The following is an 18,322-nucleotide window of genomic DNA, read 5'->3' as shown; positions in this document are numbered from 1 at the left end:
AAAGTATTTAAAAAGGACCCTCCTGGTCCAACCAAAAGAAAAGAGATCCTATGAAATGGAGAAAACAATATAAACATCCATTTCTATTATTTTTTACCCGTGTTAAGAAGCATGAATGCAGTTTGTGTGATATTTGAATTAGTATCCTAGCAACTTCCAGCACGTGCTGCAGGAACTGCTTATGAGTCTAGCATTCTTCACAAAGGGGTTAGGCCCCTTTTAGGAAGACTCCACCAGGCTCATCAAAACATCTTAAGAACTTTCTTGATCTGTACCTGAACAGAAGATCCCTTTTTCCTCTTGCCAAAGCAAAAGCAGTTGCTAAAGGAATAAGTCTGCAGGCTTGCTCTCCTCTCCCAGCCATCCTTCCCTTCCATTGAGCAATGCAGCAGTTGGCTGTGAACTTGTCAAAGCACTGCATGATGAACCTTTCTTCATTCCTGCCTAAGTGTTACTGACATGTTGCATGTTCACAGAAGGCTGCTCTTTAGACAATGCTAATGACAAATGACAACCTAATGCCTTCAGGCACAAGTGGAGAAGCAAAATAATAGTCTAAAAAAAAAAAAACAAAAAAATACCTGCACATGGTTAGAGGCTGGAATGGGGTTTCTGAAGCAAGCCACTGAATGTTTCGCAGCAAATTTCGTAGCAGAAACTCATATTTGGATGATTCAACAGTTTTTTGCCTTGGTTCTGGCATATTGGGCCGAGTGACAACTCTGTCAGCACGCACAGCAGTTGTGGGCTGAAAATGCAGAACTGGAGCTTGAACAATAAACAAGGAAGCCTACCCTGAAAACAATTGATTCAGAGATATTCCGCTGATTCAAACATTCCAAAATTTCAAGTGAAAAGGATACACAGAAGTATACAAATACTGTAGTGTTACAGTATGCAAAGCATTCCAAACTGTCTTACAGAGTGGCTTAGTATTATTATGATTATGATTATTGTGATTTTTCCCCAACAATGATGATGATTCAGTCATGTCTGACTCTTGGAGATTCTATGGGCTAGGTCTCTCCACATCTTCTGATCTTGCATTAGAGCTCTTTGAGTTGTCCTGCGCTCTGGTTGGTGTCAGCTTTTTTTCAATACTAAGCCATTATCATTTCAACAAGGTTTCTGGGGTCAAATAAATGTTCAAATCAGCTGCCATTGCCTTATGGAACCATAAGAAGTCAATGTAGTTGGAGTGAGGTAGATTCTGTTCTCAGGATTCTCAAAATCTTTATCCAACTATACTTCTTGAGCAAATCAGCTGAAATGTAGTATCTCTGTATAATTTAGCTTCCTAGCCCACAAAGAACCTACTTTCCTAGCTATGCTAATAAGAATCGTGAAGAGCAAGGAGCTACTGTATTAACCTATAAGTAGCTAAACTTTTGCCCTCTAAAGTCAACCTGGGCAGTACATTGCTTCCCAAAAAATGTGCCTGCAACCTCTAGAGATTGAGAATGTTCTGAAGAAATTCTTGGTTAAAGTGACCAAGAACTCTGATTAAATACATCAAGAGTTATCCTACAAGCTGCTTCTGATTTCATCAAAATTCAGATGTGAAGGAAATCAACTCTGGTTTTTAGCCTAGCCCTACTATCACTCTTTGGGGAGAACAGTTTTGGAGATAACTTTTTAGAAATCAGCATGCCTTTCAAAAAGTAAATGTGAGCCCTTGCCAAGAAAAGTTGCATTCTCCAACTCTACGTAATGGCTATAAATCCACTTCAGGAACCTGAAGATCATGGACATCAATACCCAGAATCCCCCAGCCAGCCAACATGCTAGATGTATGTTCATTGTTCACTGAGTGCATGTTCATTGAAACAGCATTCTGGCTGAGAGATTCTAGCAGCTGAAGTCCAGACACCTTCAAGTTGCTAAGGTTGAAAAACACTGCTCTAAATCATTCCCCTTCAGTACAGGAACTCACTTAGAATTCTCTTCATTGGTTTTATTTTATTTTATTTTTTATTTATTTGCTTGTTTGTTTGTTTATGCCACCCGTCTCCCCTACAAGAGGACTCTTGACAATTAGCTAATACTATATAAACACAGAGCTAGGCAGGCAACACCACTGCCCCAAGTTAACTTATTTTGCAATTCCATTTTGCAAAATGTTATTGCAAAGAAAAACTCTAAGAGTATAGAGGAAGTCCAAGAAAGACTTTTCTGATATACTATTATTAAGTTTTGTCTGCTGTATAATCGCATTTATGTCATATGGGTCTCTGAAGAATTGGCGCATTAAATGAAAGTGACAGATTGTTGGGAAAGCAATGGACATGCAAAAAAAAAAAAAAAACCCGCAGCATGTCCCTCTCCAGCATTTATGGGTACATTTGATCACCATTTCATTTAAAAGGCAGATTGGCTGTGTAGTTTCTGGCCCACCAAAGATTAATAGGCCGATGAGAAAACACATCATATCCAAAAGTTTGTAAATGTTTTTCAGTGACCCATCTGGAAACTTTAATAACAACTCTTTAAATATTTCAAAAGTTGATTCCCTAAATACCATTTTTCCTGCTGACCTAGCTTTGTATTATGCAAGAGTGTACAATAAATTGGAATATGAGACATTTTTCCACAATGAAGTGTACCAAACTGGCTGAAGCCTTGGGGTTTTGTTTTTGTTTTTGCTTTTGTTTTGAAATTGCTATTGACTTCATTACATGAAAGCTTCAAGGTTTGTGATTATAGATACATTTTCCTTATCCTTGAAAAGCAAGTATGCTTTAAGATACAAATAAGGCACCTTTATATCAATCATATTACTGGAGTGAACACAAGGCTTAATTTATATGCGTGAAGCATAAGCATGACACAAGTCCTGATAGAAGTTAAAAAAATAATTACCATTATTTATCTAGATGGCTGACAAATTGGAACATTTTTCTGTCTTTGAATATTTGAAAGAACATTGTGTCACAGCACAAAATTTTTATTTGATCTAACTTCAACTATTATCAATAATAATTTGTCTATTCACTTCTGAAGATGTTCTCTAATGTCTTTTTTCTTCTCAAGTTAAAGAAAAAAATAAGACGTAATTGCACATAAACTCCTGTTTTCTACTACCAGGGGTGCAGTGTAAACAATTAAGGGTGAGATGGAGAAAAATACATTAACTTCTATATATACACTGAACAATGAAAGAAACACACTGTTCCCTGCAGAGGTGGTATTCAGCAGGTTCTGACCAGTTCTGGAGAACCAGTAGCAGAAATTTTGAGTAGTTCGGAGAACCGGCAAATACCACCTCTGATTGGCCCCGCTCCCATCTATTCTCTGCCTCCTGAGTCCCAGTGATCGGCTGGGTCATCTTTTGTTGCCCTGAACGGGAGAACGGAGCTGGAAAGCAGGCTAGTGGGGTGGGGACGGAATGGGATTTTCCAGTACCTTTCCCCTGGAGTGGGGAGGGAATGGGGATTTTGCAGTATCCTTCCCCTGCCTTGCCCACCAAGCCACACCATGCCCACAAAGCCATGGCCACAGAACTGGTAGTAAAAAAAATTGTGAATCCCACCACTGGTTCCCTGATTCATCAGAGATATCAACTTTGGATAGTTACCAAGTAAGAATCCTTTCCAGCTAATCACACCTCAGTTTAATACACCAAGATATGAACAAGCTTTGTGCTTCTCCGTATCAGTCACAGCTTTTTTTTTTTTTTGGAGTCATCCACAGATAAATCAGACTATAATTTCCAATGTTACTCCTTCTGGAAAACCAAGGTTCATGAATTTGGGACTAGCCACAACAAGAAACTCCCCTCCCCCTCAAATTCCTGCTGGTATTTTACTTTGTTTATGGGAAGATTGCAGGGAGAAAGTCAACGAGGAAGACAGCAGCAAGTTCCAAGTCCAAGGTCAGCAGGCAGGCAAGGGTCTGCTGCTGGCTGAGTGACGGAGCAAAGGTGTGTGTGTGTGGAAATACATGTTGGGAAACATACCTGGAGGTCTGTGAGGGGTGCTGCATAAGTCGGGACAGGCACTCAGGTAAATGACATGGATTGGGAATAGTGTACAGAGGTGTGCAAGAACTGCTACATAGATCAGGGAAGATGAAGTGGCACAGGTCAAGAATGGAGCCTGGGGATGCGTAAGGGTGGTGCATGGTTTAAGGAAGGGGGGATTAAGAGTGGTGCATGGGTTAACGCAGGGGGGTAGCAGGATCAGGAATGTTGTGTGGGCATGTGTAAGAGATGCCACACAGATGTGGGGGGCGGTGAAGGTCAGGGAGGGTACTTGGGAGTGTGCAAGAAGTGCATGAGTTGGGAAAGGAACATGGGGAGGTGGCATTGACCGGAAAGGGCATGCAGGGGTCCTTCTTCCCTGTTGTTGTTGTTCCCTCCCTCTGTGTGAGGGAGGGAACAAGGGATTTGAAAGTGTCTGGAAACTATCCTGGAACACTGAAAATGAGGAACACCTGACTAGCAGCCCCAACTTCCCCAAATTTCATTCTCCCAGGAGTTCTAGATTTTGGACTCGTTCTGTAAGTTTCTTTATTCATTAGATTTTGAAACTGCCTATCTCCTCACAGAGTTAGTCCATTTGAGGTACACTGGTTCAAAAATGGTTGCCCTGTGATGTACCATTTCGCCCAGGTATAAAAGATACAGAAGGAAAAGTTTTAGCAGTATGCAGATATTCTCATTAGGCATTTTACCAACTTCCTCCTCTGAACTTATTTTTTAATTTACCCGCAGTAATTGTAACCAACCCCTCCACTCCAAGTCCTCTTCAGATATTACAGAAAGAGCTACATTCACAGAGCAAGGAAGGAAGTCCTCTTAAGCTTCAGCTTATCTTCAGGTTATTCTGCAGGCACCCATGTATTTTACCAAGGGATAGTTGAAGATACTGGCACAGCAAATATAAGATGATCAACACCCCCCTATAGAGCGCTCTCTCTGTCTCTGTCTCTCTTTCTCTCTCACCCTCACACACACACACACACACACACCACAACACAACACAACACACACACACAGAGAGGCAATTTTAAGGTAATTGTTTGGTGGAAAAATCCTTGACTTCTTAAAATAAATACAGCATTATAGGGAAAAAAAAACCCAAAGCATTAGCAACAACTGAGTGGGAAGACAAAAGAAATAACAAACTCACACATTGGTTGTGAATACTCCATAGATCAAATCCTGTTCAGGAAGATAAAATGTGCTTTGCAGTTCATTGTAGTAAAAAGGGATTTCTCCAGAACGGGAACAATTCAGCCGAGCCTTCATGAAAGTTGTCCATGTATCTTCCAACAAAAATCGTCCCCCAATGTCATTTTTACAAACTCTGGCCACACGAGAATAGACTGTTTTTCCACAGTCATGCTCTACCGCATTCTCACGGAAAAAGAAGTAAGTGAACAAACCAATGTCATAGGCAGCAATGAAGTTGGGCTCTGGAGAAAAATTAAACCATAAAAACAGTGAGAAATACATTAAGAAATTGGGCTTTCTGTATGAAGTATGGACAAATGCTCACAGGGGACGTGAAGGAGAAAAACAAATCTTTTCCAGAACATCTAAGAAACACAAGCAAGTTATGGTCTGATACTTAAAAGCACATCAATAATTGATTGCTTAGCATCAAGAGATAAGTTACATGTTATAAATAAGCCATCAGTATCAAAACATAGAGGTAGAACACATACAATCTCATTGTTGTTTTTGCTTTTTGCTTGTTTTTTTTCCTCATGGAGTTGAGTTGTGCGTTCATGTTTAAATCATTAGGTTGAGGATTTATTTGGGATGAGATATATGGGTACAGAGACAGCAAACACAAGTAATATTACTTGCTTGCCTGTTGGCTTGTAGTTAATCGATGATAAACAGAAATTCCCTGGAGATGTGAAAAGCTACGTGGCACTGTTGTCAGCAAAGTCCACCGGAGTTCAAGGAGACTTTCAAAAGGAGAAAGGTTCCTACTAATGCAAGCCTCAGAGGGAAGCCCATCATACTGAGTGTTTCAATGTTGCTTTTCAGTCAGCTAATTGGTTAAATGAATAGCCATTAAACTAAACAGCCCCATTAATCACAACAAGCAAGTATTTAAGGCATTTTGCAAGATTCTTTCAGCTAACACATACACAAGACATACCTTCTCTCAAATGTGAATATACATTAACGGCCTTTAGCCAAGTGCACCTTCGTTCCAGGGATATTTTATTCTTTTCCTTACATTCAGCTACCTCCAATAAACAGCAATAATTGACTTTCATCATTAAATCTATTTGCACTGATTCTCCTATATCCCAGGGATCTGTATCAATGGTGCACCAAAAGTGCTTTTTAAAAGGCAACTGGATTTTGTTTGGTTTTTTCTTGAAGATGTTTTGCTTCTCATCCAAGAAGCTGCTTCAGCTCTTCAACCAAGAGCTGAAGCAGCTTCTTGGGTGAAAGGGGAAATGTCTTCAAAAAAACAAAACAAAGTCCAGTTGCCTTTTAAAAAGTACTTTTGGGACAACCATGACCTGGATGATTAAGAATCGCCATAAACATTTACCAATGGTGCAGTTTTCCCTAACTGCCTAAAAAGCAGTCTCACAAATTATTTCATTATTGAATTATTTGGTCTGTATAATTCAACACACTGGTGATAGCCGTAGGCCCGTAGTAGGTCTTTTGAGAGATGATTCCATATGCAGAGGAGATTGAATAAGTAATTATTTAATATTGGAAATGATAAAATGGTTTGATATATATTTTTCGAGACAGCAAAATTAAACTGTTCAAATGCAAATCTCCATAACCTGGGCCAAAAAAAAGCAACCAGAAAAGATGGAGGAAAATTACATTGATCAAAGTTATATGAAAGAAAGCAGAAGGGTTTTTAAAGCATCTCAGTCTTAAAAAGTACCCAGGGGGACATTGTTAGTTGAGTGAATAAGTCAGCCAAAGAGTACAGCAAACTCAGTTCCTCTCTTTCCCACTGGAATTGTCTTCAAACATTTAGAAATGTTCTTTTTAAAAAAAAAATCCTAAAGTCAGATGAAATTGCCTGAGTCAGAGCTGCCATTCTGAAACCGCAATACAGCACAATCTTGATTCAGTAAGAGGATTATACTTCCACAAAATAGACACAATGGCATTCTTAACAGCCACCTACACCTAAGGAACGGCTGTTCCCATGAGATTTTGTTCAAGTCTAACCCTGAGAGGTCCTATAAAACTTTTTTTTGCCTGAGTCAACTTTTAATGGAATAGTTAAGAATAGTTAAGGAATAAAAATTCTGAATTTGTATTTGCTATTTTGCTGGTCTATGGCTGTGCAATGTGCCACAGCAATGGAAACTAGGTACCTACTTACAATTTTAGGGGGGGGGGGGGACATTTTCTCAGCTTTCTCATCTATAGTTAAAGTACCATGTTCCCAATTGTAAAGAGAAACATATTATAAATGTATCGAATGAAGAACACAAAAAAGTTAACCAATCGTGCATGCACATTAACAACGCTTGAAAGATGTTGCATATTGACATCATGTAAAAATGAAAGAAATGTCCCTGATATTATGTAAACTTCAGATCAAATACAAAAAGCTTAATGTTAAATTTAAGACGTCTTCAGGAAAAGAGGGCCAAACCTTTAAAAAGCTGAGTCAGCCTTGGAAGCTTTAGGACAGGGATCCCCAACCTTTTCGACGCATGCCCGGTTCGCGTCAGCTGGCGCCGCCATCTTTTTGACGAAAAATCACTTCCGTGACGTCATCGAAGTGATTTTTCGTCAAAAAAGCGGCGCAGCGCTGGTGAGCTTTTCGGGTAGAAATGGCTTTCTACCCGGAAAAGCTCACCAAGCTGGCGCCGCCATCTTTTTGACAAAAATTGCTTTTTTACCAAAAAAGATGGCGGCGCCAGCAACCAGCGGCCCGGTAAGGCTTGTTCCGCGGATCGGTACCGGTCCGCGGACCGGCGGTTGGGGACCCCTGCTTTAGGATATGAACAATATTTTAAATGAGGGATACATGACAAATGCCTATGCCATACAGAGGAGCCAACTGTGGCATAATGGGGAACAGATTTCCTTATTTCTAAAGGGATGGAGAAAGGGGGGGTGGTGACATGTACTAGCTTTGTGATATAACCATGTAAAATCACTGGGAGGGTGTTGCTTCCATTAAAATCTGGAGTAGCTAGGTTTTAGTGGAAGAGTTTAGCTCTACCAGATCTAATAGTGAAAGCATATTCCAGGTCCCTTCTTATCAAACTGCTGGGAAACTGAGCCCTCTAGACCAAAATAAATAAAACGCCAGGGAATTCCTAGAAGCTTGCATTTAGACAAACCAGCTATCACTTAACACACATATGTATACACTATTAAAAAGAGACAATAAAAAAAACTAAGAAGGAAACAAAAAGATCAGAATACATCTTCTCCAGCAGCTTGCACCCAGATAAGTAGGGATTAATGCTAGAGAAACAATCGAGCTGAAAACAATGCCCTAATCAAGAAACTACTAGGGAGAAAACCACTTCCTCACCAAAAAAATGGCAGGCAAGCTACTGTATATAAACAAGGAATTAACCTCACACTTGCAAGCACTGATGATGTTACCTAGTTGCATAATGAAATGTCTGCAGGGAAACAATCAAGCACTAAGGGCTCCACATTATGGGAAAAGCTAGCAGTCAATAATGCTAAGAAAGGTTGAATGAAGGAGAAAAGGACAACTATTAACAAGGTGAAAAGATTTGGTTCAGCAGCAATGGGGGAAATCTTTAAGAGACTTAAAAGGCCAACCTGAAGGGCCAAAACAGATTATTCTGGAGAAGGTCTATCTATGTGAGCAAAAACTAAGAGTTTGGGGTAAACAACAGTTGTAATGCAGCCATTACTGTAAAACAACCCTTTGGGACTTCGTATAACATTAAAGTGCCAAGCTGTCCAGCATAGGAGCTTCAGTTATCAAATTTACCATAGGGAAAAGTATAGCAAAGTTAGTGCTTTGTGGCTTCAGTATAGAGATTATTTGCACCTCCCCAACTATTGGGTGTAACTCTTGAAAGCTTCAGGTGTTACTGTATGACCAAATTGTAATTTTAATGTGAAGACAACATTCTTAAAGATATAGCTGGAAATTAATTATAGTTAATAAATTATAAATAATGAAATAAAAGGAGAATGGTTTTCATGCTTGTACTAGTCTGAAGCACTGTTACTTGAAATGTGGCCTCAAAAACTATATATGATCACTTGGGGGGAAAAAACAAAAATGGTGAAATCTCTGTTTTGAATAGGTTTCCAACTGAGGAATCCTGTATTTTTAAAAGACAAAGCACCCAACAGGTTGGAAGAAAGCTGTTGCTGCCTCTTATCTCTGCATAATCATAGGGTAAACTTAGATGCCTGACATTCTGGTGCAAGAAACATGGGTTTCGTGGGCTATCAAGCTTTTAAATATATGATTTGTTTTAAGACATAGTAGGATATAAGCAATACGGTAGACATGTTTATGCAGCTGTAGGCAATAAGAACACAAATGAAATATCTGGCAGAATCTGCCCTTGCATCAGTTCTCAGAATAAGAAAAGATAAAAGGCCTGTACCCTATCAGTCTTGTTTCTGCATTTTTATTGGTCTTACTTCTGTTCCTTTTTATCAGTGCTAGCGAAGTTCAATCTGGGAGCAAGCTCCTTTCTACTGTATTCAGGCTGGATTTTTATGAGATAAGAGAAATAATAGTTTTCTAAGACTGTCCAGTTGAACTAAATGCTCTTCACTACACCAGGAGTTCTTACCATTAAGCCATTTAGAGTTGTACTGTGCTGTTCTAAGAGGTGGGATGTTTCCAAGGCTGCGATAAATGGCTGGATCCCGTCCAGAAAAGTCAATGACTGTCGCAGCATACAGTTCTCCCTGGGATGTGATCACAGCTGTTGAGTTGTGCCGGGGGTCGTAGGGGCAGCGAGCTACCCCATTTATTTTTTCAATTATTTTGCTAAGATTTCCTACCTGTATTTAAAAAAAAAAAAAAAAAGTCGGAAGATAAAATAATGAGGCTAGTGAGAAAAAAACAAACAAATACAGCTGACCAACAAAATGTGTAATATCTCACTTCACTGTAACTCTGGAAGGTGCTATATGCACTCAGAGCAAGAACTATGATAACAGGATTTCAATGATTTTAATGATCTGCCATGGGGTAGCAGACTACACCTGTGCCCTTTAGAGTTAATTATGTTTTTATTTTTAATACATGCACAACCAGGACCTAAGGGGCACGGCAGGGAAAATAGTCCTCCAGATGTTACTGAACAACTTCCAGTGGCATTCGTTATTAGCTATTTTGGGTGAAGTAACAGAACACTGTAGTTCAGTGACATCTGGAAAGTCCAAGGTTCCCCATCTCTTTCATAAGGATTATCGGGCAAAGTATTATTGTCCTAAAAACATCTATTCCATTGCTATTTCTGGTTCTTGACTGATTAACTTTCTATGCCAGTCCCTGGATCTATCTCAATTCTAGGGTCACATCTTCATCTTCTCAAAATGGTTCAATGCATTCTTCGCATCTAAGTTCTCATCTAAAAGACTGTAGTTCACCCATTTCAGTTCTTCATTCATACTTTGAAGCTGAATCTCATATTTCATATGGAAGACTTTACCTAACCCCTGAAATTCCATTGCAACGGGAAAAGGATTGGAGTCCCTCAGGTAGGGCTCTGAAGAAAGTCCTACTCTTGGAGATACACTCAATGATTCCAAGTATGCAAGACTGCTTCTGGGGACACTGGGACACACAGAGGAAGGCCTGACTGATTATCGCAAAGCTCTGAGTTTAACCCAGAAACAACTAGAAGCAAGTTCCAGCAACAGAATTACATATAGAATAGAATAGAATTCTTTATTGGCCAAGTGTGATTGGACACACAAGGAATTTGTCTTGGTGCAAATGCTCTCAGTGTACCTAAACGAAAAGATACATTCGTCAAGAGTCAAGAATTATGAGTTACAACACTTGATGATAGTCATAGGGTACAATAAGCAATCAAATCATACTAGGAAACAGTCAATATAAATAGTAAGGATACAAGCGACAAAGTTACAGTCATACAGTCACAAGTGGGAGGGGATGGGTGATAAGGAGTGATGAGAAGATTAATAATAATAGTAATGCAGACTTTGTAAATAGTTGGACAGTGTTGAGGGAATTATTTGTTTACCAGAGTGATGGTGTTTGGGGGGAAAAACTGTCCTTGTGTCTAGTTGTTCCTTTTATGAAATCCTACATTTTGAATTTAGTTTTTTATTCACTTTAAATATTTGTCTGGTATTTTGGACCAAGAGTAGTTTTTAGCATTTTTCAGAGCATCTCCCAAGCAGCTCTATATAACAGTACAGACATGATAAACTAATGAATACAGACATAATTTTTAGTAGAAAGTAAAACTGGCCCATCTGCTTATATTGCAAAAAAGGCACAACACATTTTTTAATGTCAACAATTGCAACTATCCTCTTTGCATTGTAAGATATGCTGTCCTTTGTTATTACTTTTTCCTTCTTGTCTCTTACAGTGGCACCTATTAAATTCAATTAATGCAACATTAACGTATCTCATCTCTAGTGTGATTTATAAGAAACAGGGCGTCCTTTATCATACTTCCATTCTTATTCTCCAGCAAATCCTGAAAAGGGAAGGGTACAATTTACCTGTCTGCTGGAACATACTGGTGAAAAAGCATTTGTGCCACAAGTGAAAACCTTCTTGCCATAAACAATGAGAACGCGAACATAGTTTTGGCATTCCTCCTAAAGCAAAGACAAGAAAAGACACTTTACAGAAAGATGGCCAATCTAAACTGTTAAGCTTATTAGAGTTTAGTTCCAAGCAAAGATAGTAACTGGTCTGTTTCTGGGATCTGCAGCTGAGCTGGGAATGGAGCATTCTGAAGAACAGGGTAATTACTTGTATAGTTTAATAGTTTCTAGAGGTGTTCTATCTCTAAAAAAAGAAAGCTTGTTTTATTCAGAATGCCATGTCCAGATTATCTCCAACTGCTTTTGGTTTGGATGACTTACTTTCAGCAATCACTTCTGTGCCACTGAGTAGCATGCTTTGGGGAAAAATTGAATACTTCAGAGTTCTCTAGCATGCACTGTTGTGACATTCAAGAATTCTGCATATTTTCCATTTCACACTCTGTTGTAAATATCATGCTACGGTAACACAGATGAGAATGCCTCTATACCAATTGTCTTTCACTGAATAACTGGAGAAATATAATGATAAATTAAAGAGCATAACTTTTAGAAAAACATATGCCATGTTTAATTTTAAATACTAACTAATGATATTAAGCATGTAAGCGATCAAAGAACACTAAATTCAAGACAGATACACCCAAAATTATGTATTGGACTTTCCCAAGTTGAGAAGAGTAATTTACTGTAGAAAAGATCAAAGTCACAGATTTTTGAGTGTTTGCCTTTCATAAAAATGTACTTTGAGTTTATTAATCTCCTCCCCATTATTTTAAATCTAGTAATCCCAACTGTTTTTAGAACACACAACTATGATATAACTAGTTGTTAAATACCATTCAAATCTTCTCCCTCCCAATTTATTTAGATTTTTTTTAAAAAAAAAAATATACAGTGTAGCTTGCAGCACACAGAATTTGGTAGATTCAGACTGCCCTCTTTATTAAGGGTTGCAACCAGTTGAAGAGAAAGCACTTGCAAGAAACACTGAATTACAGTTAAGAAAATTCAGATTGCAATGTATGTAAAGCTAAAGTTAAATATAAACAAATCTTTGCTGTAGCATTTGTTACAAATTCAGTATTGAGCAAGCCAGGAAAATTCATTTTCATAAAACTGAGAATCCCCCTTGCAGTACATTCTGTAAAAGAGAACTGGGCTATTGGCAAAACTATTGGCAATTGGGTGGTTAAGAAGTGTGAAATATAGATAAAATAAATAAACATAAATCTGAGACATTGCATGATCCAATCACCAAAGGAGGAAAATCACCAAATTTCATTCAGTTTGATCAGTCTCTTTGTTCAAACAGTCTATTTTACAGAAATTCAATAAATCTCCAAATATAAGAAGCGCAACACTGGTAAAACTGCATAATCAAAAACACTCCAATTGTTATGTACAGAGACTTCCTATCCAACCCATAAATTATAGAAGCTTTTGTATAAATGTTATTCTCTGCCATTTTAGAGAAATTAGCTGGTTGATTAAAACTATACCTTACTATTTTCCCCTCTAGGCTATCTTATAAAGAAATATCAACAACTTTGATTGCAGCCATACAATGGGTCAGAGGTTTTGTTTTGTCTTGTTTAAACACCTCTAGCTTGAAATAACTCTGGTCTATGGATTTCTATTTGTGCAGCTTCTGGGGAAAGGGGTTAAGTTTGATATATATTCAGGAAACGTAACTTGTTCAAATGATCTTATGTTCAATTTCTTTCTCATTATCTGGAGATTATAAATGGCCACCAACAAGAGACTGCAGCTGAAGAACCAGCTCTTCCAGAAGGTCAAAAACATTTTTTCCAGTTTCCCAACACAGAAGCAGAAGCTTGAAAAACATTACAATATTGGGAGTTTTGTTAATACACAACCACTCCAAATGACCCTGAAGGCAGAGAAAGATCCTTCCATAATTACAGATATCACAACTTCCTTTAATTTATGAAATTGGAATCATTTCACTGAAACATTAACCACAATAAGCACTACACATGTGGCCTACAAGCAAAGTGTCAGATGTCCTTGTTGTTTGGGGATGTATTTTATAAAGGAAGCCAAGACACTTATTTGAGTAGATAGCAGAATGGGAACTGTCACAGTTGGCCTGGGGAGCACACAGAATGAGTGTATCAAGATCACAGTGTTCCTTGGAGAGGTTCACATGGTTTACTTTTCATTTCCATTATGACTTGATGAGGGATCAGATCTCAAATTTATCTCAGCCTGGAAGCAAAGCTTCAATACATTATCTTTCAGAAAAAAGATAAGCTGTCGTTTGTTCCATACAGAACTAGCAACTGCAGTAATGACAAACAAAAGTATACATGCTTGGAGCTGAGTTTTATGATCACATCCAGTTAAAATTCTCTTCCAAGCACACTGCAAGTGGCATATCAGAATCAGGAAAATTTCCGTTTTGGTCTTTTCTCTCTGATGTGTTCACATGCTCCCTGCAAACTGTCTTTTACATAGGCAGACAATAAAAATGCAACTCTCTATTAGTAGCTCAACAGTAACTAATTTCACTGTTCTACTGCCCTAGTGTTCTGTATGTTGTATTTGTCCTGTTTAAATAGCAATGATTAGTTGCTAATTAAAGAAAATTGTTGATTCTCCATAATATTCTAGAACATTTGCTTCTATGAAAACAGCTTTAGTCAGGCTGGAGTTTGGACTATCCATAAATAGTTCAAGACTATAGCTTAGAATGTATACTGCATACCAGTGTTCCCCAAGCTTTCTGGGTTGGTGGCCCAGTGTTGGGGAGAGGTGGGGAAGAGGGAATGGTTTTGTGCAATGGTGGGATTCAAATAATTTAACAACCGGTTGTCTGCCCTAATGATATTTCCACAACCAGTTCACCAAACTGCTCAGAAAGTTAACAACCTGTTCTTCTGAAGTGATGCGAACTGGCTGAATCCTATCACTGGTTTTGTGTGAGGGGCAGGTACGTGTGCATACAACTTCACTTAAGTAAGTGGCAGGTGCATGTGCCTGCCATTCACTCGAGTGAGAAGAGTACTACACTCCTCTGTTTGCAACAGAATACCCTACACCACCAGACTTGAGATTCTAAGTTTAGACATCCTTGAACTATGCCGGCAAAGATTGGACTTAAGCATAGTACATAAAATCATATGATACAATGTTTTACCAGTTAATGAATATTTCAGCTTTAACCACAACAACACAAGAGTGCACAACAGATATAAACTTAATGTAAACCACTCCAAACTTGATTGCAAGAAGTACGATTTCAGCAACAGAGTGGTCATGTCTGGAACTCGCTACCTGATTCTGTTGTCACATGTTCAAACCCCCACTCCTTTACCCTGAAACTAACCTCCATTGACTTCACCCATTCCTAAGAGGACTGTAAGGGGCGTGCATAAGTGCACAATTGTGCCTACCATCCCTGTCCTATTGTCCCCAATTATAAGTACCTATTTCATGTATTTATCCTTATGTTTATTCTTATTTCTATTATATTGTAAGCGTTTGAAAAATTAAATGAATAAATAAATAAAATAAAACTTTTCTGAACCAGGAGTGGAACACTTGAGAAGGAATTGGTTGGATGGGCACTATGGTGATTTAAATCCAAAAGCATACTTCCCTGAAATTATAATAAAACCAAACTAACTCTTAATCAGAAATTTAAACTAAACCCTGCAAGTAGATCTTCTATCTAAATAGATCTTCTATGGGTAGATAGACCCATCTATCCCACAGAAATCCATTGTTCTAGTCTCTTCCAAAAAAGTGGAGATTAACTTTAATTTTCCATGAAAACATTCCTAAAAGACTATTATCCAGAATCCGAAAATATGCCATTAGAATTAACACATATTTTACCTTTTTGTTATAATAGCATCCTTTTAAACAACTCGTATCACACATTTTCAGGTGAAAATTCCCCATAAACAATTACATGAAATCATTAATATTAATGACGGGGGTCTCCATACGTATGAAGAAATAAGATAGGAGACTTACCTCAGTTTTTCCTTTACTTTGACATGATCTTCTGGTGTCTTCATCTGAGCCCCATTCTGTTGCCTAGGGAACCAAAACAGCACCATGAACCCTGGGGTCAGGCTTCCTTTGGAGTCACAGCAATATTTAAAAGGGAGCCATGCAGGCCATTTTGCAGCAGATCCTATGATAGATCTCTTGCTTTTTTTATGTTCTCTTGTGAAGTACAAAAGAAAGGCAGCAGATGACAGACCACCAACCCTTGAGGGACCAAGATAGCAAATGCAGGAATACAGGGGAAATAATTATTATATTTTCATGTAAATGTACTTACCATACCGGTAATCATTGGTCAACGACAGTAATTGTCACTGGAATTTCCATTACTAAGCAATGTGATTATAAAATGTAATGTCATGTGCCTACATTGCTTAGTGACAGCAATCTGGCAGTCCCCATTGCTAACTCAGGGGTCATTAAGAGAGGACTTTCTCACAGCTTCCTGCTGGCTTTCCAACAACTGAAGTCAGTGGAAAAGTGGCAGAAAGTGGCAAGTCACAGGGGGATCATAACAAGTAGGTAAGCAGCTTCTGCCAGGTAGGGAAGGATAAACTAGGTGTGCACAAAGGGCTGGTTTGGGGTGGCTGCTTCTGGGTGGGGGAGGGTGCAAAAATGTGCTCAAGGTGCTGGTGCACCATAAGGTGAGGACAATGGAGTTTGGGGTGCAGAGTGTGGAATTGTGTGAAACCATGGTAGTTGGTAGCCACAGATGAACCGATTAACATTCTCCAAGTTAGTCCTACCCAAACAGAGAGCACCTATAAACTAATTTTCGTCTCTTTGTATCCGCATTGGGGCAAATAACTTTTTGTGATGTATAATGTACATGTGTTTAAGATAAATAATTTAGAAAGAGTTGGGGTTCTCTCATCCAAACTCAGACTAATAAGTGGGCTCAGTGACTGCCATTTGTTTTAATTCGAACAAATGAGAATCATAATAATAAATCTCTTCCATATGACATTTATTTCAACTCTCAACCAAATTCAGTGTTGACTCATATTCAGTTAGCAAAAATAACTGCAACTGCGTTTTATGAACTCATATACACCAATTAATTTCAATAATTTTAGATTTAAAAAAAGTATAACTGACTGATGTATACACATTACCTAAATAGAGATTATATGTCACAGATAGAACCTAATAAACCCAATTGTTAGAATCACTGTATTCCTCAGTCATTTGGAAATATCCTCTACACATCTCCTGAATGCTGCATCTTGGAGCACCCATTAGATTTTTCTCTTCAATACATTCACTTTGCTTTCAATTTTACAGGACTGATTCAAAAAGAAAAAGCTTATGGCTACATTCATTTCAAATTTTCCAAGCATCTCACAGGATAATAAATCAGGAAATCTATATTTTTGACCTAAAAACTCCATATAACGTATTCCAAGCTAACAAGAAATGACAGATCAATTAAAATTAAATTATTTTTAAGTGTTGCTACTTTCTCCAGACTTGTACCTGTGACTTGTTAGGCTAAAGTAACTTTTTGACCCATCCAACACAATGCTATAACCTCTGGTTATTTTTATGTATATTTTCCCCACCTCACCAAAAGCCAATTGGTCATTTTTGGGCCTGTCATTCTCTCTTAGCCCTGGGAAGAAGACAATAGCAAACCATTTCCAAAAATGTGGCCAAGAACACTGCATGGATTGTCTAGGCAGTTACCAGAAGTCAAAGTTTACTTGCAAGACCCAAACATTTATTGCAAATTATGAACTTCCTTTTCATATCTTTTTCTCCATTTATTATTTGCCATATGCAGAGGTACATTGAAAACTGCCCTACTGATCACTCAGCAGCAACACTTATTATTGAAGTAGACTGAAATACCCAACTAGGCACATAGTTGATTGAGCTTATAATTCTACCAGCGCTTTAAATATCATTGTCAGCAAAATAATAATAATAATAATTCCAGGACCTCATCTCCTAAAGGAGCCATAAGATAAAATCTGAAATCATGAAAAATTCTGAATAAGGTAGATAGATGGCCAACCATCTGGATTCACCTCTATATGATCTGAAAGTAGAATCACAATTAGTAACTATCATTCATTCAGTGACCATTCAAAATTGTGACAGCACTGAATGAGGAAACTTATGGCCAGTTCTCAGAGTTATTTTCCAAAGCACCAGAAAACAAGACAAGCAAAAACGGTTGGAAACTAGTCAAAGAGAGAAGCAACCTGGAATTAAGGAGAAACTTTCTAACAGTGAGGACAATTAACCAGTGGAACAGTTTGCCTTCAGAAGTTGTGGGTGCTTCATCACTGGAGGCTTTTAAGAAGAGACAGGACAGTCACTTGTCTGAAATGGTATAGGGTCTCATGCTTGAACAGTGGGTTGGACTAGAAGCAGGGGTGGGCTGCTGAGGGTTAGCAGGGGTTCAGGAGAGCCCCTAGCTAAGATTCTGTGCAGTTTGGAGAACTCCCAAATCCGAATCCTGGCTGGCCCTGCCCTGCCCACCCCGCCCTGCCCCTCCCAGCAGTCCCCACACGGCCCGTTTTGGATGCAGGTAAGTGCAGGGCGTGCATGGAGGCTCGGGGA

At 38.6% G+C, this 18,322-nt stretch overlaps 1 protein-coding gene across 5 annotated transcripts in view; it reads right to left on the bottom strand.

Annotated features, from left to right (window-relative positions):
- The window catches only part of SEMA5B (semaphorin 5B), a 487,556-nt gene that overhangs the window by 96,907 nt on the left and 372,327 nt on the right, over positions 1 to 18,322 (bottom strand). For all 5 annotated transcript variants that reach the window (XM_087950222.1, XM_087950223.1, XM_087950221.1 and 2 more), the window contains 4 exons: positions 15,719 to 15,781; positions 11,666 to 11,764; positions 9,751 to 9,964; positions 5,130 to 5,415 (listed from right to left, as the gene is read on the bottom strand). In XM_087950222.1, the coding sequence (XP_087806348.1) occupies positions 5,130 to 5,415; positions 9,751 to 9,964; positions 11,666 to 11,764; positions 15,719 to 15,781 (662 nt within the window). The remainder of the gene's footprint in view (positions 1 to 5,129; positions 5,416 to 9,750; positions 9,965 to 11,665; positions 11,765 to 15,718; positions 15,782 to 18,322) is intronic.

The sequence above is a fragment of the Notechis scutatus genome, chromosome 1 (genome assembly GCF_049901735.1).
Source record: "Notechis scutatus isolate UNSWTSFEM ecotype Mainland chromosome 1, rNotScu1.2, whole genome shotgun sequence".
NCBI lineage: Eukaryota > Metazoa > Chordata > Lepidosauria > Squamata > Elapidae > Notechis > Notechis scutatus.
This window is presented reverse-complemented; position numbering and strand designations above follow the sequence as displayed.